The sequence below is a fragment of the Psammomys obesus genome, unplaced genomic scaffold, assembly GCF_907164565.1.
Source record: "Psammomys obesus unplaced genomic scaffold, mPsaObe1.curated_primary_1811, whole genome shotgun sequence".
NCBI lineage: Eukaryota > Metazoa > Chordata > Mammalia > Rodentia > Muridae > Psammomys > Psammomys obesus.
This window is the reverse complement of record NW_026596073.1, coordinates 15,315,623-15,337,359: the sequence shown is the minus strand read 5'-3', so window position 1 is coordinate 15,337,359 and position 21,737 is coordinate 15,315,623. Positions and strand designations below refer to the sequence as shown.

At 39.7% G+C, this 21,737-nt stretch overlaps 2 protein-coding genes across 3 annotated transcripts in view; one reads left to right on the top strand and one right to left on the bottom strand.

Annotated features, from left to right (window-relative positions):
- Hps3 (HPS3 biogenesis of lysosomal organelles complex 2 subunit 1) overlaps positions 1 to 21,619 on the top strand; it is a 40,452-nt gene extending 18,833 nt beyond the window's left edge. The window contains exons 9-17 of one of the 2 annotated variants that reach the window (XR_008722291.1): positions 1,410 to 1,591; positions 3,040 to 3,220; positions 4,527 to 4,763; positions 6,411 to 6,596; positions 6,933 to 7,121; positions 8,407 to 8,514; positions 14,272 to 14,478; positions 15,052 to 15,146; positions 20,684 to 20,744. Coding sequence is in view for 1 of the 2 variants with exons in the window: in XM_055626069.1 (XP_055482044.1) it covers positions 1,410 to 1,591; positions 3,040 to 3,220; positions 4,527 to 4,763; positions 6,411 to 6,596; positions 6,933 to 7,121; positions 8,407 to 8,514; positions 14,272 to 14,478; positions 15,056 to 15,146; positions 20,684 to 20,811 (1,509 nt within the window). In the remaining variant the exon portion in view is untranslated. Of the gene's footprint in view, positions 1 to 1,409; positions 1,592 to 3,039; positions 3,221 to 4,526; positions 4,764 to 6,410; positions 6,597 to 6,932; positions 7,122 to 8,406; positions 8,515 to 14,271; positions 14,479 to 15,051; positions 15,147 to 20,683 lie in introns of both variants that reach the window. The other variant, XM_055626069.1, reaches the window with a different exon arrangement.
- The window catches only part of Cp (ceruloplasmin), a 54,830-nt gene continuing 45,127 nt past the window's right edge, over positions 12,035 to 21,737 (bottom strand). Inside the window, exon 19 of the mRNA XM_055626068.1 lies at positions 12,035 to 12,139. Within this exon, the coding sequence (XP_055482043.1) occupies positions 12,048 to 12,139 (92 nt within the window). The 3' untranslated portion in view covers positions 12,035 to 12,047. The remainder of the gene's footprint in view (positions 12,140 to 21,737) is intronic.

The following is a 21,737-nucleotide window of genomic DNA, read 5'->3' as shown; positions in this document are numbered from 1 at the left end:
TGTGTGTGTGTGTGTGTGTGTGTGTGTGTGTGTGTGTGTGTGTGTGTAATCCCAGAGTGCTGGGATTACAGGCGTGTGCCACTGTGTCTGGCTTGTGAATGTTCATAACTTTCTTACTTTTTTTCCATAATAAGATTCTGGTTGTACATTCTCAGCCAGAAAACGATGCATTTTTTCTAGTGTGTCACATCTTGGAAGCAGATCATGACCATTGTCACCTCACTGGTGGTGTCAAGTATGGTTAAGTATTGACTGACTTGTCTCTGATATTTTTAGTAATTATATCAACTTTGTCCTGGAAAGTCCTAGATCTTATCTAAATGTGACTCCTGAGGTCTCATGATTCTGATTAATGAGGTTTTTAGCTAGTGATGGTTTTTGTAAGCCTACTGTGAGCTGTGGGAATAGATATAGTTAAACCAGGTGAAACTAAGCAGGGGAGACTTCGTAGTTTTCAAAAGCTGTCATAGGCCTTTAAAGAAGAACTTGATTATTTCAGGTATGTTCGAAAGCCTTATCAAATTGGGAATAAATTATTGGTAACTATATTATTTGGAATTTCTTAGTGCTTTAAGCTCCTAACAAAGTAATGTTTATAATCATGTGTGTATTAAACTGGCCCATAGATTGTGGAGAAACAAAATTCCCTGCTAAGGCCCTACTAAATGACCAGGTTAGATTTTTTTTTTTTTCCAACTTGACAAAAACTAGAGTTATCTGGGAAAAGAAACCTTATTGAAGAAAATGCCTCCATCAGATTGGCCTACAGGCAAATCTGTAGGATGTTTTCTTGAGTCATGATTGATGTGGGAGGGCCCAGCTTATTGGGGCAGTACCAACCCTGGGGATGGTGGTTCAAGGTGGTATCAGAAAGCAAACTGAGGGCTGGAGAAATGGATCGGTGGTTAAGAGGACTTGCTTAGGTTTAATTCTCAGCACTTGCACTGTGGCTTTTAACTGTCCATAACTCCAGTTCCAGGGGATCTGATGCCCTCTTCTGACCTCCCAACCTTCACGGAGTACACAGACATACATGCGCACAAAACATTCAAGCTTTCGTGCATATAAAATTTATTATGTATATCTAAAAAAGAGGAGGAGCAAGCCTTAGCAGTGGTCCTTTCTAGTCTTTGTTTCAGTTGCTACCTCCAGGTCCCATTAGTGACGGACTGTGACCTGAAAGCCAAATAAATCGTTACTCCACAGGTTGCCTTTGATGGCGGTGTTTTATCACAGCCATAAAAGGCAAACTAAGACAAGGGGCAACCACTTACGTATTTACTTTTAGTGTGTAACATACCATATATTAATTTTAATAACAAAATGTAACGAAGTTCTTAAGAGTGGGGATAGGGTGGGAAATTGGCCATCTTCTTTGGAGACACGAGCTATTTGTCTTCTTGTTTCAGGTAGACTACAGTAACAGCTATAAGACTGTGAAAACCCAGAGCTGCATCCACTTGCTCAGCGAGGCTCATCTGTTAGTGAGAGCAGCCCTGATGGACGGCAGTCAGCTGGAGCCTGCAGAGAAAGCAGAGCTCTTAGAAGCTTTTAAGGAAAGCTGTGGGCACCTTGGAGACTGTTACAGCCGGTGAGTGAGGCCTCTTAAGCTTTGTTACAGAATTTTCCATGTGCTTACCAGTCTTTTTTGTTTTGTTTTTGTTTTTCTGGATCTCTGGGAGTTGGTTCACTTTCCTCATATATTTCACAAGCAGTTGTTGAATGCATGCTATGGACCAGGTACTGTGGTAGGCTTAGAGATATAAAAGGACTATGACTATCCAGTGTCTTGAAAGTGTCATAGTTTGTTACAGGAATAATAAACACACTACCTAACTTTTCAATTTGGAGGTGCTTTTATTTTTATTTATTTATTTTGCTCTATTTTATTTTTGTTTTAATGACTTGAGGGTACATGATGAGGGAAAAAGAACTGAGGATATCTTTGGTACTTGTTTGTTATTTGTTAGCTTGAGTGAGGGTTGTAACTGAAGCAGTCTGAGATCTTAATATTAGTAGTCAGTGTTTTCATGATGCCATAAAGGTATACCAAAGTCAGTAGAGATTTTTATTTCTGATAACCATGTTGTTTTTAATTCTTACTGATTCTTTGTGAATTTTACATCATGCACTCCAATCCCACTCCTCTCACTGTCTCTTTGCATCTGTCTTCTGCCCTTGCAACCTTCCCCACAAAAGAACACAAACCAAAAAAACAACAAACAACAACAAAAAAACCATCTTGTTGTGGAAACTGTTGTATTAAAAGTTTACTTTTGTCTTCACATCTTCACTTGCAATGAGTCATTGCTTAGAGGCCGTCTTGAACATCTGCTACACTATCAGTAATGGATCCACCCTGGGACTTCTCTGAGATATCCTGTTGTTGCCCTGTATTAGGAGATCCTGCAGCTTTAGATCAGCTCCTTCACGAACTACAGTAGTTCATAGATGGAGCAGATGTTGGCATGTGCCAACTAAAAGCCCTGTATCTGGATCTGGGTGGTAGCTGCCTACCAAAGTTCTCCTGCACCCTCACCACCAGGGCAAGCTCTCCATCATTGCCCTGCCTAGCTCATCCACTGCTGCAGCCAGCAAAGGCCAGGGCCAGCTCTCCTGTGTCCCTGGCACCAGGGCCAGCTCCACTGTGCTGCCCAGGTGAGGTGCAGGACCTGCTCTCCCAAGTGCTTCAGCCAGTGAGGGGCAGGACCAGCTCTCCAGCTCTGAGAACTGTGTTTATGAAAATGTTTGGTAGGCAGTGTTTCACAGGCTTACTTCACCCGTGTAAGTGATTGTAAGTGACTGAAAGAGACTGTACTGAACTATAAACACCATTATTTTAGAGGCTAACTAAATATTAAAATTCACTCAATGAATGACTGCTTTTTTACCTTGATGATGCTCAAGAAAAAAATGTTAATTGGAATGACTTTATAAAACCAAACTGTAAGGCTTATGTCTTTGGAAACCATTATCTTTTGTTAAGTAGGTGATGTAGAAATGCGCATTTGAAGCCCCTTAAAATTTCTCTCTCTTTAGGCTTGACACTGAGCAATCCCACCTCGCCTTGCCATATTATAAGATGTCTGGTTTGTCTCTGGCTGAAGTTTTGGCCCGTGTGGACTGGACAAGAGAGAATGAATCACAGAAATATGAGAGAGGATTAATATTTTATATTAATCACTCACTTTATGAAAACCTGGATGAAGAATTAAGTGAAGTGAATATATTTCCTATAAAATTATAGCTTCTCTCTTTAACTTTTCACTTTAATAAGTGTTTTAGTTAATAATATTTAGAATTCAAGTTCTAAGTATTTTCTTTGTTGTTTTTTTTTTCCAGAAAATTAGTATGCTGTTTACTTTTTGTTTGTTTGTATTTCTTTTGTTTTTCTCAAGACAGGGTTTCTTCGTGTACCCTTGGTTGTTCTGGACTTGCTCAGAGATCCACCTGCCTCTGATTTTCTGAGTGCTGGGATTAAAGATGTGTGCTGCCATGCCCGGCTGCCCTTTACTTTTTTAATGATTTTAGAATTATAACTTGGAAAATAAGTTAGGGGTCACCTTCTCATATTACCTCAGTATTCAGCATGGGAGTGTTGAGGGACCTGCCCAGTGACAGTGACATCTCTTCTGAAGTGAAGGACATAATCTGATCCCTGCCTTCCTGTGCAGGATGTTTTTTTTTTTTCTTCAACTCCATTTGCCCTATTTTGTAAGCATCCAAATTTCATTTAAGGGCCAGAGACCTTTTAAAATATTATTAAAAATTATTTTTAGTCCCTTTTGTATTTTAAACACAGTTGGAAGTTGAAAGACCATATGCTTGGAGATTCTGAGGGAAGTAAATTTTCTCCTGAATTATATTATTGAGTATATTTTGAACTAAGTTGTAGTTTAAATTGTAGGATTCTTTTTGAAAGATTTATTTATTTTATGTATGAGTTCTCTAGCTGCATGTACACCTCCATGCCAGAAGAGGGCACCAGATCCCAGTATAGATGGTTGTGAGCCACCATGTGGTTGCTAGGAATTGAACTTAGGACCTCTGGAAGAGCAGACCATTCTCTTAACCACTGAGCCATCTCTCCAGCCCTAAATTATAGACTTTTAAGTACAATATTTTCTCCTATGTGATTGAAATTAGAAATGTTGGTCACAAATTGGTATATATTTTTTATTACTTTTCTTCCCCTCCCCTCCCGGATGGGTTTCTCTGCGTAGCCTTGGCTGTCCTGGACTCACTTTATAGACAAGGCTGGCCTCTAACTCACAGAAATCCACCTGCCTCTGCCTTCCTGAGTGCTAGGATCACAGGCGTGCACCACACATCCGGCTACTTTTATTTTTTTATGTCTGCAGACAGATCATGTCAGATCATTTCTGGTCTTCCAAATATTTTCATGACAACTGTGTTTCTCAGTAATAACATATTATTTACTGCCTTTGTATACATATATCTTTTTTTTTCTGATTGTACTGCTTCCTACTGACTAACCTTTTGTTCTCTGTTCATACTCATCAAAGGAATTAGCAGCAAGAGTGGCTCAGATATTTCATGTGGCCGAGCCGAAGCAACTGCCTCATGTTCTCACGAGCCCTTCTATGAAGAATATTGATCCTTCAACTGCCTTGCGTTATTTAAGGAAGCTGGATACTTGTGGATTTTCAAACCCTGTTTTAGTGGCATTGACTAAGGCAGCAGTGGCCTTGAAAATGGGAGATCTTGACACGTACAGAAGTGAAATGAAAAGCCATTCAGAGGTAGAGTACCATGCTAACTACAGTCTAAAAGAGGACAGGAGCAGGTCCTGCGGCGTGACTCTCTCCTGGCTTCTTTGCAGCTCATGGTTTCTTAGTAATAGGTAACAGACAGTATTAGATGGGACTTTAGATCTGGCAAATGAAAAAAAAAATAAGGTTGCTAAATATCAGCAGTGGATATTGAAAGATCTTTTCTCATTGAAGTACCACATATATTCAGAATATTATGTTTTGTTGGCTTACTTTTTTATCTGCTTATTTGGGGTTTATTTTATTTTGGTTCTTAATGCCTTTTCCTCCCTTTTTCACCCTAATCCCTTCCAACACTAGATAGGACAGAAAGAAGTTTAATGGGGAGAGGGAGCATAGTTCTCTTTGCCTATTTCCTGCTGGTTAGGGTTGTCGGGTTCCTTGGGGCAAGTCCAATATTCATAGGGTATCTCCAACTTCTTCTTGTCAAACTGCAACAGCAGCAACCAGGAACAGCAGGGGGAGCAGCAGCAGCCATCTTCCACGAAGGCCCCCTTCCCTCTCTGGGCTCTGGCATTTATTCCCACTCAGAGTCCCCAGAATTAACTGTCTACTGCTGGCAAAGATCACGCCCCTTCCAAAACCTGCATGAGGCAAATATTCTGCTGCTGTGGATAGTCTGAAGCAGCCCCGTATCCCACACCTGGGATAAAGAAAAACATGTTTACATAACAAGACACCAAAACTTCCACCACAGTGTTTTGTACAGAAGACTATAAAAACTAAGCCCATAGGCAGAAACTAGAGTAGGTGTTCACTAAAGGCACAACAAAGCAATGATTTCTCTCAAGTATAGAAAAAGGATATTAACTGTAAGCCACAGGAGTTCAGTGGGTACAAAAGCACTCTCTACTCAGGAAAATCACAAGTGATACCATGGAGTTGAAGATATTTAAATGCTACTCCAAAGGATGAACCGTCATTTCTTTTGGAGAGGGGATCATTTGTAGACAGAGGCCAAAGATGATAATCATTTAAGGTGGAGGCAAGGGGATCATTTGTGTACTTACGTCCCAGGCTTACCCTAAGTTACTTGCATGTTTTATTTCATTTAATTCTTGTTTAGTACTGAGGTCAGTTTTATAACTGTTACACGCATGAGACACGGAGCTAAAATAATTTGTTTGTGATTATATAGTTGCAGTTGAGCAACAGAGTGACCTTAGAGCCTGGGCCTTGTTATTGTTGCCTGGTTGGTCAAATGGTCACAACGTAACCATGTTTTCTAAAACAGGAAAATCATCATTGTATCAGAATATGGTTTGCCTGGAGAACAAGTTAGCATCAGAGCTTCTGCTTTGAAGAGTCGAACTCTGAAAATCAGATTTTTCTTTCCACAATTTTGAAAAGACTTAGAATATAAACACACACATATTCCTAATTCAAAACTCTTTACAAAAATGGAACATCTGTAAGTTTAGTTATATATTAATAATTTATACTAGACAGCTAATAATATCCTTTTGAGGAATAAGAGCTAGTTTTTGTGGCTAAAAGCCGAAAATACAGTGTTAATAACTTGTCCCCTAAATCATGAAGGCACTAGGATATATGTATGAGATGAGTAATGTTGGTGCAATGTACATTTTACTGAAACATTTCTTTCTTAATCTGAAGATGAAGCTGGTGAGTGGCTTCATTCTGGAACCTCGGCTGCTAATTCAACAGTGGAAGGGACAGATTGTTCCTACCGAATTTGCAAGTCACTTGAAGGAAACTCAGCCTGGATTGCTTGTGGCTTCAGTGCTGGGCTTACAGCAGAATAGTAAAATTGGAATTGAAGAAGCAGATTCTTTCTTTAAGGTTTGTCGAGCTTAAAATACAATTTTTCTGAATGATCTGATAGAAACCAAAGGAGAGTAGGGAATAGAACTGAAGTAAATTTTCACTCATCATTGAGAAGACAGACTTCTGTCTAATCAATTTATAATGTAAACATACAGATTAAAAGAATGTTTCTTGAGAAATTTCATGCATGCAACCGAGAATCTGTATTTTATTTAAAAAAAAAAAATGTGTAACTTTGCTCTTGTCACGGCAGTCAAGACAAAATCCTAAGTTGCATGACCACATAGTGGAGCGATGGCTCTGTTGTCACGTCACTGGCCTTGCACTTATGTGGGTTGCCCTGTTTTCAAGGTACTGTGTGGAAAGGAAGAAGACACAATTCCTCAGCTTTTGGTAGACTTCTGGGAAGCTCAGCTTGTAGCTTGTGTCTCAAACATGGTATTTCAGGAACTCTTCTTCAAGCTCACAGCTCAGTATATCTGGAGGTTATCTAAGAAGCAGTGTCCTGACACCATTCCATTGAGATCGGCAGAGGACTTGGTAAGATGATGAAATAGTACCTTAAATGCATACACCGTGTGCTGCGTTAATCTGTTCCTAATTTTGTTTTATTTGTAAGACACAGAGAGAGAGAGCTGCACAGTGCACAAATGCACACCCTCTCTCTGGTGTCTACAGGTAACTCTCAGGTTCATTCTCAGGAATACTGTCCATTTCTTTTGCGACAGAATCTCTCGTTGGCATGAGGGATACTACGTAGGCTATACTAGCTGGCTAGAGAGCCCTAGGAGTCCTCCCTTCTGCCTCCTCAGCACTGAGATTACAAACTTGTACCACCACACCCAACATTTTTCCAGGTTCTGGGACTCAAACTCAGGTCATCATTCTTGTGAGTTAAACTCATTACCTACTGAGGCTATCTTCCTAGCCCCTACCTTATTTTTAATGCTTACAACGGGCCTATCACTGAAGTTACCCACATCTTACATAGTTTTCTCACTCTAAGGAATAACAGCTAGGGCTGCTGAGATTGCTTATCAGATAAGGCCTTGCTACCAAGTCTGGGACCTAAGTTTTACCCCTGGGACTCACAGTAGGAGGCAAGAATTGACTCCTGAATATTGTTTTTGATCTGTACATGTGCACACACAAAACTACAGACACAAGTAAATAAATAAATATTTAAAGACTACTGCCTAGAAGGCAGGTATTGTGGCAAATGCCTTTAATCCTATCACTGGGGAGGCAGAAGCAGGTGGGTCTCTGTGAGTTCCAGGCCAGTCAGGGCTACACAGGGGACCCTGTGTGTCTCAGATTCCACACCCTGAAAGTAAAGAATATTCTCCCACTCCTCTATTACCGCCTAGCACTGTCACAGCACACGGGGGGCTTTCTGCAAAACACTGCTACATCTGAACTCAGCGCTGTGGGATTATGTAGAAGGCCTGAGGCCAGGGACTACTGCACTGGGCTTCCGTGTCCTGTTGGGGGCATACCTGTCCGGCTTCAGGTATGTTGTAGGCAACTGTCGCAGTTCTTGGAACCATCCTGCTCTTAAGATCAGTGCTGTTCATTTTTTCTGGAAGGCACTCTGCAGAATATTTGTAAATTTCAAAATACTAGGAAATATTTATTATAGATTATTTGCTGTAGAAGCAATGATACTGTAACTTTTTTCTGGGGAAAACATTCTGCAAAACTTCCTTTTCCTAGGAAAGTATGTAAGTAAGTCTGAGATGTGGCAGAGGATTAATGAATGGATGAAGAAATTGTTTGTTTTACCATTGTTATATTTGGCTTGTGATGGATTTCTGTAATGTTTCAGATAAATGCCTGCAGTCATTATGGCTTAATCTATCCATGGGTACATGTCTTAATAACGTCTGGTTCCTTAGCTGATAAAAATTACACAGAAGACCTTTTAAAATTACAGGTAAATAAAAACGTCTCTTTTACTTTTAAAATATTCAATACATTACAATATAGTATACAGTTTAATATGGTGTGAAATCACATCTCCTGTTAATTTAGAATATAGCATTTTGGGTACAAAAATCTATAAGTGATCACATTCAGGAGCTTTGGAATCGTGGCTTCTGCCAAGAACTGCTGATGGATGAAACATTTGAGCTGCAAGGCTGGTCTCAATTGCAGGTAAATGAGCTGCGTAACTGTCTTCATTTTCAGGATGTACTTGAAAACATCTGTGGGGAAAAAGTGTACAAATATATAGGGATCTTTTTTGTAAGCGTCAGCTTTGTTTGATGTGGCTTAACACAATTTCGACTTCTTACCCATCCCAACCACTCTCTGACCCCAGGAGAGAATTTTTCAAAGGAATTGTGGGACACAAATATGATATAGGAATTCTGACTGTAACTGTTGTGCTTGTGACATGTAGATCAGGCTGGGCTAAATGTGTTTACGTTTTAATATCAGTTGTTGGCCCAAGGACTGAATGTAATTTTTGCCTTTCTTTTGTTTTGTTAATTGTTAACTCACTCTAGCTGGCTACAAATAAGAAAAATCAGTCTTTTCATACTAGCCATTCTGAGTTGAATGATAGATACTCTTGAAACATCCAGGAGCCTGGCCCCCTGTGCCTGCATTGTTCTGGAGGCCTGATTGACAGGCGTTGATTCTCCTGTCTGAGCAGTGCACAGCCTATCAGTCTGCACCGCTCTCATCTCCATAGCTTCCCACCCAGATGCTTAGGTCTTGAATTTGTTTTCCTTATACCCAACGGCTTTTATGCTGTTTCATGTTGCTAGAGCCCTGAAAGCTTTTGCGTGTGCAACTCTGACTTAAACTTTGGGAATTGGTGTAAATGTGGTAACTATTAATTAAAGAGACAGCTGTTGAGTTGGGATGGGCTGGGGAGGAAAATCAGTAGGTTCGATTGTTCAGAGTCGGGCTCCATACTGTGTGGCCTGTAGTCTATTAAAATCATCAGAATTGGTCATGGTGATACATGCCTGTGATTCTAGCATGTGGGAGGTTGACACAAAAGGATCAGTAAATTTATTAGTTAACCACAATATATCACCAAAAAAGATTGTCTCTTATCTCTAGTATCTGTGTGACAGTGAAAGTCTTGAAGTGTTAGCTGCTTATTTGTTCATTTTATTGCTCCCGTCTGAAAATGAGCTGTAAATGTGGTAGATAGCATCGGGCGTTGTCCTCCCAGAACACACAAACAGTGATGTATTAACATTGTCATTATAATGTGCTATGAACTCTTTACTGATAAAGCTTCAAAGCACATTTATAATCACAGTCAAAAGGTGTAACTCAGGGGCCTGGAGAGATGGCTCAGTGCTTACGAGCACTGTCTGCTCTTCCAGAGGTCCTGAGTTCAATTCCCAGAACCACATTGTGGCTCACAACCATCTATACTGGGATCTGATGCCCTCTTCTGGCATGCAGCTGTACATGCAGATAGAGCACTCCTACATTTTATATAATATATTTTTGTATAAATTTATATTTATACAATATATTTATATATAATATACATATGTTATATATAAATATATTTATATTCTATTATATATAATATATTATATATATATTTCAGTGATCATTTAAAATCCATGTAAGGTAACAAAAGATGGATTTTTGTCACTTAATCCATTCAATTAAAATAAATTTTTTGGATTGGGAAGTTGAAGCCAATACTTAAAGTTAGTATTGAAAAGGATTTGTTGATTGCTATAATTTTGTTGTGTGTGTGTGTGTTGTTTTTTTCTGTTTGTGTTCTCTGTTTCCGTTATGACGTATTCATCTGTTTTCTTTATGTGGCATCTTTGATTTGCTTATCCTCTCTTCAGTATGAAGTATTGCTTCTAGTATTCTCTGTGGGGCTGGCTTAGTGGACATAAATTCATTTAACCTTTTCATATCATGAAGAGATTTTTCTTTCTTCAATTATGGCAGATAGTTTTGTTGGATAAACTAGTCTGGGTTGGCATCTGTGGTCTTTTGGGGTACATTGCACCAGACTTGTCTGCTTTCAGTTTCCATCAGCAGCTGTTCTGAAGTGTTTGCCTTTATATGTGACTTGTGCTTTTTCTTTTGCTGTTTTCAGTATCCTCATTGTTCTGTATGTTTAGTGTTTTAACTTGATATTCCATAGGGAATTTCTTTTCTTGTTCTGTTTGGTGTTCTTTGTGATTCTTGTATCTGTATAGTTCTATCTTTCCTTAGTTGGAGAGTTTTCTATAATTATTTTGTAAATCTGTTCTATGTCATTGACATGGGAGTCTTCTTTCTCATCTGTGTCTCTGCTTCTTAGTCTTTTCATAATGCCCTCAATTTCTGCATATTCCTTTCTCCATTTGTTTGTTTGTTTCTGTTTTTCTGGGAACTTTTGCTCTTAAAGATGGAAAATTCACTGATTAAACTTTTCTAAATCCTTTTCTAGTTGTATCTTTTAAGATTATCCATAGATCAGTTAATCTCAGTCATTAAGAACAATAACCATCAGAGCTCCCAAAGCATTTCTTTGGCTCCTATTTAGAGGTGTTGGAGGTTTAAAATTACCTGAGAATGTTTTCAAAACTGTGGCTTTCTTCCCAACCCCAGTGTTTTGGTATGTTTGTCTGTTTTCCCCAGTTACTGTAGGGGCGTATTTGCACAATCATTAGTATAAGATCTGTAAGTCATTGGTAGGTTAGAGAGCAATTATTGATAGGTTAGAGAGAACAGCATGACTACTCTTTACTATATTTATCTTGCTCTTCTCCCAGATTGTCCTGCTTCCTACCCCATCTCATGTCCTGTAAAAGTAGAGAAGCAGAGAAATCTGCTGAATCAGAATTCAGGCAGAGGGATCTTGGTAGTAAAATGGAATACATAGTACATATGCTAAGGGTAGAGAGAGTTGATTTTCAGTACCGAAAAAAATGAAGATGTCTAAGAAACCAACCTTAACAGTATTGTATGGTATTTGGGCCATTTTTAGTCCGGTGATAGTTTTGCTGAGTATTTCTTTATTTGAGACAGTGTCTCATTCTGTAGCCAGGCTAACCTCGAATTCACTGTGTGGCCCACATTGTTAGCAAACTCTGAGCTCCTCAAGATTTTGTCTCTTAGTGCTGGGCTAAAAAGATGTGATGCCATGCCTGGCTAAGTATTGTTTAGTGTTTCTTATTATACTGATTTTTAATATATTTAGTAATGTAGCTAAAATGAAGTAAAACTTTACAAGTAATCCACGTTGTGCTCTTTTGACTAGTTTCATTTCAGCCGTGGTTGGGTACCCATGGTTTTCTCTCTTCCTGCCATACCCTCTATCCCATTTAATCTGGGGCCAGTAGACAAGTAATCCGTGCCTCCTTCCTTGGTGGGAGACACCATGAGTTGGAGAGTCCCACTTATTTCATCTTTGCTATCGTACTACTAGGAAATCTTTCAGATAAATTATTTAGCTTGGGATAAGAAAATATACCAACCTTATTTTCCTGGCTACTCCTTGGTAGATACTTGGGATAACATAATCATGCTGATTAAGAGTGTGTGGAAGATGTTCCAGGTCATCCTGTAACTCTGAGACAATGCTGTAGCAGAAGATGAAGAAAAAGAAATTAAGCTATATCTCTTAATAGGAAAAGGGAAAATGGACATTATTTTGGTGGTAGAATGAAAAATGCTATAGAATTTTAAAAATAAAGAATAAAAAACTAGTAAAGTTGCTTAAAAGGAAAATACTAGTAAATTTATGAATATTGAAGTAATGTCAGTGCCTGTCATTCAGTATTCAGCAGGTGCCGTTGACACAAATGACTAGGTCCTAAGCAATCACTTTAAAAGGAAATTGCTGTTATTTGGGGAACCAGTAAGATGCGTGTCACAGTATGTTTCTAACTCAGAAGAAAACTTGGGGGACTCACTTCTCTCTTCTCTTATCTGGGGTCCAGAGAATAAACTGAGGTCACCAGGCTTCGTTGCCATGTTTTCTTATCTACTGAGCTATCTCCTCACCACAGAATTGCTTTTAAAAAATACATTAAAGTTTCTTTGCAGTTATTGTTCTAGTGAGCGACTTAGGAGAGGGATGGATTATTTGGCTTCTGCTTCCTGATTACAGTCTGTCATTTAGAGGAGTCCAGGGAGGAGCTCAAGCAGGAACCTGAAGGCCAGACTGCCTGCTATTCCATGTAGCCTTACCTCCAATTACGGAGCTCACTCACAGCCAAGGAAGCACAGCAGAAACCATGTTGGATGCTGCTTTCTAGTTTTATCTCAGGCTCATGCTTAACTGGCTTTCTTTCTTTTTTCTTTTTAACTTTGTATTGATTCTTCGTGAATTTCATATCATACAGCCCAATCCCGCTCATCTCCCTCCCTGTTCCTTTGTATTCGCCCTCTGCCCTTGCAAACTGCCCCCCAAAATAAAAAAAAAAAAAAATTAAAAAAAAAAACACAAAAATCAAACAGAAAGGGGGCAGCACCTCATCTTAGAAGCTCTAGTCTACAGTGTGTCACTCCGTATACCCTTTTGTCTACACATCTTAACTTGCAAATGTTCATTTCAGTGAGCCATTGGTCTGCTTGGAGGCCTCTGGCTTCTGCTGCACCATCAATCCTGGAACCTCACCAAGTCTCCTCGCGGATACCCTGTTGTTGCCCTGTGTCATGGAGATCCTGCAGCTTTGGATCTGCTGGACCAGGTTCCACCAGTTCATTGATGAGGTGGATGCTGGGTGGGACAACTCAGAGCTGTATTTGGGCCTGGGCGGTAGCTGCGTTGGGCAGCCAGCTTTCTAATACAGCCAAAGACCAATTGCTCAGGGAAGTTCTGCCGCAGTGAACCAGGACCTTCCCCATCAATTACCAGTCAAGATAGTACCTCACAGACATACCACAGACCAAACTAATAAAGGCAGTTAGCCCATTGAGACTCTTAGGTGTTAAGGTGACACTTAGTGCTAATGAGGATAGCCTCTGTGTGTGTGTGTGTGTGTGTGTGTGTGTGTGTGTGTGTGTGTCTGTCTGTCTGTCTGTCTGTCTGTCTCTGTGTCTCTCTTTCTCTTTCTCTCCCTGATTGTTACTTAAATTTTGGAAAAGACAAGGAGCTGTTAAAACAAACAGGACTTTGTTTTACCCCATCATGCACTGAACTAATCTCTGCTTCAAGTTGCAGTGTTCTTCCAGAGATCTTCCTATAAAGGTTTTATACACTGTGCCAATTTTACAACATTGGTCATACTTTGCATACAATTTTATCTTAAGTCATTCTTGCTCAGTATTGTTATTTGTCTCATTTTCTCCTTACCTGACCTTTAGAAGTATAATTTTGTTTATTCTCTTGTGTTCCATGAAGTATGTGCTGTATTTTATTGATCTGGTTCCTCTTGTTGGACATCACCTGTCATCTTTCATTGATATGAATACTTGTACCAAACATTATGGGGCAAAAATCTCTGACCACATGTTGGTAATATCCTTAGGTTCGAGTCCCAATTCAGATGATTGGTTTGTATTAAACAGATTTCTTTAAAGTAGAGCTGAATTTCAGATTATTTAGTGTTTCAGCACAAGTACTTCAGGGCCGTATTCATGTTCTCTAAAATTCCATTTGCTTTCCTTTTTTGGCAGAGTGGGATCTTATTTTAAAAAAAAAAATGCCGCATGTTGTGTTTTATTTTGGGATGTTTCATTCCATAACATTTCACTTTTTTGTTCGTAGTCTCTCATGTGTAGCCCTTCACTTGACATAGCTTCCATTATGCCACTTCTGGAGCCACTCTCAGAAGACACTGTTGCTGGCCTCAGTGTTCATGTTCTGTGTCGTACACGCTTGCAAGAGTATGAGGAGTGCATAGACACATTGCTAGAGAGATGCCCAGAGGCAGTCATTGCATATGCTAATCAGGAACTGAAAGAAGACCACTGGGTATGCATTTCAGATTGTGTCCTCATCAGTGGTGATAAGATTTGGTAACTTGTTGGCTTATCTACAGAATGAGAACTGTTTAGTTAGTCTAGCTTTATGTGGCTGTGTGTCCAAAGAGCAGGCATGTTTAATGTTAGACATTTTGAGTACTTTCAGGTGCTATTAAAATGCATGGAGATGATATATATCATCTTTAAAGAGTTCTTGTTTTCAGATAAGATTGGTGATTATTCGAAGATGTGGGAGACAATGTGAAACATTCCTCTTCTGTATTTAGTCTTTGATTTAACAGTTAGAGTTTTAGCTTTTTTTTTTTTTCTGCTTGCTTTAAGATAGAAGGAGGACATATTCACATTTTTCCTTGAAAATAAATGTGTACATGTGTACCTGAAGCTATAGGCCTGCCTTTTAGTTTCTTCAGAAGTCTAGCTGCTGATAAAATGTTTGTTATGATAACAGTGATTCCTTAGCCAAAGGATATATTTTTTTCTATGTGCTCTCTCCTTCTCGTACTTTCATTTGAAATCTGAGGATAAGATGCACCAAACTAAAATGAATTCATTTTTCCCTAAGATAGATTCTGTGGTGGAAAAAACTGCTGCCTGAACTTTGTCAGAAAGTCAAGTGTGGTGGAGAGAAACACCAACTTTACCTGTCACTGTTAAAAGGTAAAGCTCCCTTTTTTTTGATGACTGAATTTTACACGCAATTTTAACTTGAACAAGTTCCCACTTTCTCTAGGCTTGTTTGTTGCCTTCGTAATGCCAAGAGAAAGGGCAAAGGAGTCATCAGGGTGTCTTCAGCTTTCATGTTGTCCCTTAGCATCTCTAGTCACAGGGCTGATACCCTTAGAAGTTAATATTTCCAGACTATTACAGGATTATTCTAATAGAACCTCATAATTCCAATATTTAAAAAAATACGGAAGTTTAAACTGCCTTAGGTTTTTAATTTACTTCATGTGGGAAATTAAGATTAGTAAAATTAATTGTTAAGTATCAAAGATCAGTAAGTTCTTCAAGGATTTTAACCCTGAACAGGTGAATTACAGTTTTCTGCAGCCTTGTAATTATTTGGGTTTTTATAATTCATTTGTCAATCTTGATGTATGTTTTTCTTTTTCTGTCCTAGCATGTGTTAACTATTGAGGTTATGAAAAGGGTAGGGTTGGTTGGGGGTCAGTTACTTGCTCTTACAGCTCTCCTCCATCTTCACATATCAGCAGTGTTATTATCTAATCAACAGAGTCTTCATCCTTCCTTTCCAAGAAACTTTTTAACTTATGTTTATTTATGACATGTACATACGTATGTGTGCACGTGCTTGCAAGCTGCAGTGTGTGTGTTGGTTAGCGTTCTCTATAGGAACAGAAGTGATAGAATGAGTATCTAGATCTTTATCTGTCTATCTGCGTATGTGTATGTATAAAGGAAAGTTCTTAGAAAGGCTTACAGGCTGTGGTTCAGCTATTCCAACAATGTCAGTCTTCTAACAGAAAGCCCAGGAATCCAGTAGTTGTTGAGCCCAGGAGGCTGGATGTTTCAGCTGGTCCTTAATAAACACCGGAATCCCACATAGGTAGACTCTGATACCAGTGAAGGAGTGAACTTGTCAGCAAGAGCCATGGCAAGCAGGCAAAGAGCAAAGGCTTGGGTCTTCCTCTTCCTTTCCATATTTAGGGTGAGCCTTCTGACCCCAAGTGATCTGAATTTAAGATGAGCTTTCCTACCTCAAATGATCCAGTTAACTACAAATCCCTCACATTTGTGGCCAGCTGCTTAAATTTTTAGTTAATTTGACAACCAAGAAAAGCCATCATAGTGTGTATATGGAGATCAGAGAACAACTTTTGGGGACCAGCTTTCTCCTTTCATCACATGAATCCTAGGGATCAAACCCAGGTCTTTAGACTGCCTAACAGGTGCCTTAATCCACTGAGCCATCTCACAAGACAACTTCATCGTTTCTTATTTTATACCTGCATGGTGTCTGTCCTTACCTTATCTGTCATTATTTCTATAAATATTCCACTTTCTCTACTTTTTTTTTTTTTTTTTCATTTTTTTCGAGACAGCGTTTCTCTGTGTAGCCTGGGCTGACCTGGAATTCGCTCTGTAGACCAGGCTGGACTCAAACTCACAGAGATCCCCCTACCTTTGCCTCCTAGGTGCTAGGATTAAAGGCGTGTGCCATCAACCACCAGGCCCAATTTATCCACTTTTAAATAGGCTTCTCTGTGTGTGCACACACAGGATTGATGCTAAAGCATTGAGTGCTCCATGTGATTGACCATTTTATCTCAAGGGCTGGTACAGAGTTTCCTTCATTTTTGTGGTACATCGTCCTTATTAGCCCTGCTTTCCTGTAGGGAAGGGTCTGTGGGTTTTTATTGAAGTCTCATTTCTTTGTGGTCTTCCTTTTGGCAGCTATAGTACACTGAGAAGAACTCAGAAGTAGAGTCTGAGGATTTGGAACTGAGTCCTGATCTGCCATTTACAAAGGGATCTGGAATAAGCCAGTTTTTTTGTTGTTGTTGCTGTTTTTTTTGTTTGTTTGTTTGGTTGGTTGGTTGTTTGGTTGGGTTGGGTTGGGTTGGGTTGGGTTGGGTTGGGTTGGGTTGGGTTGGTTTTAATGAATGAGTTGCTCTGTCTGTATGTACACCAGTATGCTAGAAGAGAGCATGATGGTCATGAGGTGCCACATGGTTGCTGGGAATTGAACTCAGGACCTATGGAAGAGTAGCAGTGCTCTTAACTGCTGGGCCATCTCACCAGCCCCAAGCCAGTTTTTGTTTTGTTTGTTTTTGTAAATATTGTTAGATTAAGGAGAAGTTCTTACCTTCTAGAGAATAGCGTTGAGTATAACCACAAGAAGATCAGGTTGAAGATAGCAGATAGTGACTTAAGTGACACCTTTAGGAACCTGAAGATTTCTTATCTTTTCACTGTGGTCTTAGTACTCAAACTTACTGCTTTGGAGAGTTACTGTTGTTGGGAAGGGTTCCTTCCCATCATATCAAGGATGTTAGTCAGCATCTTTGGGTGTATCATCACCACCCCAGCAATGACAAATGCAAATATCTCCAGGTGTTCAGGTGTCACTCAACAGAATCATCCCGGCTGAGAACCAGTGCACTCTGCTGAGATATTGGAATGAGAGTGAAGAGGTGGCTTATGTAAGGAAGAATTTGTTACTGACCTTGAAATAACGAACTATTATTTTTTAATTTATTTCTGTTTATTTACATGTCTTAGGTGTGTGAGTGTTTTGTCTGCATGTATGTGCTTCATGTGTATGCCTGCTATCCTCAGAGACCAAAAAAAAAAAAGGAATCGGGTTCCTTGGAACTGGAGTCACAGAGAGTTGTGAGTTGCCACGTGGGTGCTGGGAATCAAACCCAGGTCCTCTACAAGATAAGCCAGTGTTCCTACAGCCCACTACTTTCATTTTTTTAATCTAGTACTGTAATATATTCTAAAAATAAAGTGACTAATAGCATTTAGTGAGTGTATTTTAGACATGCTGGAGGGTTTTAGGTATACAGATTTATCGTTCTTAGATAACTTGTAGATTTCGGGAGCTTGTGAGTGGAGTAAAGCAGCTCATTTTCATCTTTTTGTGTCTGCATAGGTAAGTGTGTAGTGTGCATACTTGTGTATGTGTTTGGGCACACGTGAGCGTGCAGACACCTGCAGTAGTCCAGTGTTGACATGCGGTGTCTTCCTTGATTACTGTCCACCGTACAGATTGAGGCAGTGTCTCTCTGCACCTGGAGCTTGCTGTTTTGGCTAAAATGCCAGCTAGCCAGCTTGCTCTGGGAAATCCTTCTCTCCTGCTTCCCACACATTGGAGTCACAGATGGGCTACCACGCCCACGTGGATTTTTATGTGGGTTCTGAGGCTCTCAGTCATTATGTTTACATGGCAGGGACGTCTCCCACTGAGCCGCGCCTTCAGCCACACTTTCACTTGTTACTTGTTTGTTGTGTGTGCACACATGTCTGCATATGCTGCGATGCGCGTGTGGAGGTCAGAAAACAACTTTGGAGCCGCTCCTCTCCTCCCACGTCGTCAAGCTTGTATGGCGCACACATTTAACTGCCGAGACATCTTGCTGGGCCCCTCCTTCCCCTGTTTTAATCTTTTCTTAGCTTCAGTCTCCCCAACTGAACCACACACCCCACCTATGAATGTATCCTCTTTGGAATGAGGCCTGGATTAAATAAATAAAATCAGTAAGGGATTCAGGAAGAAACCAAATAAGGTATAGGAGGAGGTTTTAGAATACTGTACAAATTTAAGGTGTTGACCTAATTCTTAGAATTACAGTTTATATTAAGGTCTCACTGGTGGGAGAAAAGGGTTGAAAAGTGTTGATATTTTTGTTGACTTTGTAACTGCTCAGTACTTAACCCAAGTGAAAGTTACTGTAGCCAGGCTACTACTGACAGGCTCCACATTTAGGTAAGTAAGGCGTTTGAAAGGAAGACATTAATATTTTATGTGTTCCATACAGGTTTTGCAAATCAGTTAGTGGCAGCTGTTTATTAAGATCATCTTATATGTGAGAGAAGTATTCTGTTGTGTTCTCAAAGGAACTCTGGAAGCTAGCAGATGGTACCAGGACTTTAAATCGTGTGTGTGTGTGTGTGTGTGTGTGTGTGTGTGTGTGTGTGTGTGTACGCACGGATAGGGGTATATATACATGAGCGTAGGTAATCTCAAAGACCAAACACGTCAAAGCTAGAACTAGAATTAAACGAGGTTGTAAGCCACCTGACATGGATGCTGGCAGCCAAAGTAGGGTCCTCTGGAAGAGCAGCAAGTGCTCTTAGCCGTGGCATTATATTTCCAGCCCCTAAGGAGCATTCCTAAAGTCACTCAGCATTTAGGTTGAAGAGTCTCCATCCCTTCTCAGATGACCCTGATTTTTTGCAAAGCTAGAAATCCTTCCCATATGTCACTGCTGTAGAGTTCTTTAATTTCTTAGTGACAGGGCCGGCCATCCCATGTGTGAATGATGATTTAGGTCGACAGGTGACTAAGTGGATTTTATGGTAGCCCTGCAAATGGGTAAGGATCACGCAGGAGATGATGCTGGAATCTGAGCAGACGTAGAAGTAAAGAAAGCTTTGCCAGGAACATTATTCTTAGGAGAACAAGATCTTGAAGGCATTCTTATTATTTATTTTTGTGGTGTGAGTGAGGGTATGTTTGCGTACGTATGTACAAGACATTGTTCCTCAAGAGCCATCATCCTTTTTTATTTTATTTTATTTTATTTTTTGGGAAAGGATCTCTCACTGGGGCTAGCCACATGGAACCTGCAGCTGCCCAATCAGGCTGCACTGGCTGGACAGCTGAGGGGTCTGCCTGTCTTTGCCTTCCCAGATCTAGGGTTATGGCTTGCAGCATGTGGGAGCCCTCAAGCTTGTGGGACAAGCACTACACCAACTGAGCTGCTGGGTGCTGAGCTCTCTGAAGGCACCGTTAGCAGGGTGGCACGGGGCAACACCAACCGTGTAGTAAGAGAAACATAAAATTGTCTACTTGTCTTTGTGAAATGTCTGCCCACACCCCCGCCCATGCCACCTGGCTCTCTTTTATTGGTGCTGAGGAGCGAATCTAGGAAATTGTGCATACAAGGCACTGCTGCTGACTGTGTCCCCAACCCCATTAGAATCCTTAATATTGGAAATGATTATTAGAGCACTTTACTAGTTAGCAGAAAGGTATACGTTCATGATAAAACATGTATTCTTATTAATAACACGAAAATCTCATTATAGAAAAGAAAATGTAGAAATGTAGAAAATGTTTTCTAGTAATTAATGGTATTAATTAATGAGCAAACAATCATTATGTATTAACTGTAGTTTCAACATTGAGGCAGCATCCATGTGATAGTATTTTTCATCAGTAAATGGTAGAAATTTACTAAAAGATAATGTAGCAATCTACCATTGAATTAGTAATTCAAATTCCAAGAGTTAAATACAAAATAAATATTGAACAGCTTTAGAAGGGATAAATTAAGAATTACGAACTGTGATGTGTGGATTAAAGAGATTTTTTTATAATTCTATTTTGTTAATTTTATAATTCATTTTGCTACTTGAAGGAAATTGGTAAAAGAGCAAATTGGTTAAAAAAGAGAGACTTTTAGTTGTAACTTATGCATTCATTCTTCTTTTTCCACAAACAGAAACCCTGTCAGTTGTGGCTGTGGGACTGGACCTGAGGGATTTCTTGAATGTTCTCCCAGAAGACGGAGCTGCAGCATTTTTCCTGCCCTACCTTCTTTTCTGCAGCCAGAAGAAATCACTGACTTGAAGGTATCCTTTCTACAGTGGCATGAGTGACTGCACTTTGAATGCTCGGTCCCAGATAAAATGAACCCCAGGGGTTTTGTGTTAATGTTTATTACAGCTGCTCTAAAGGTGCTTACCTTACCATGTAATGGTAGCTGTTAGCTTAATCTACAACCTGAACCCATTTACTTGTCCAGAGTGTAAGAAAACTTCAAGATGTAAGATGTCTTCTCGTGTACTTCCTGTTGTTGTTGTTTGTTGTTTACTCTTTATCCTTTGTGGGCCTGGATCTCAGTAGGAACCTTGCGATGACCTCAATCTATGCAATCCTCTCAAGCATTACAGTGTTAAGTACCATGAATGTATTTTCAAAGTATTCAAATGTATTTTCAAAGACACAGCCTTCTGTTGTGAGAAAGGGCATGGACTCAATGTTGGAGGCGTGACAGTCCTGTCCACCCAGGAGCCACTGGAAAGAAATACATTGCAAGTATGTTCACATGCCCCACTTGCTGGTCAAGCAATATCCTGATTATTATAGATTTTTTCTACTGGTTACTAGTTTATATTTTTACATAAGTATGAGAAAGATGTAATGTTTCATCCCAGTGAAAGAGTGCATATTTGCCTTTTGAGCTGCTTTTGAACCTCATGGTGTGCTTCTCTCAGAAGTAAATGAATGGACTCTTGTCTGGCTGTTAGCATGACTTGTTGAGTTCACATATTTTCATCCAAAGACTTGTTTCTAGTTTTCATATCTGTATATTCTTATCCATATCTGTATACTCAACCCGCAGTATATGAGAAAATAAAAACTATCATGATGTTCATATCTATCTTTTTAGTACTTCCTTGTTTGATTGACTGGTTGATTGATTTGGTTTGTTTTAAAGATGTATTTTTATATGTATGTGTGTGTGCCCAAGTGTATGTATGTGCATCGTGTAC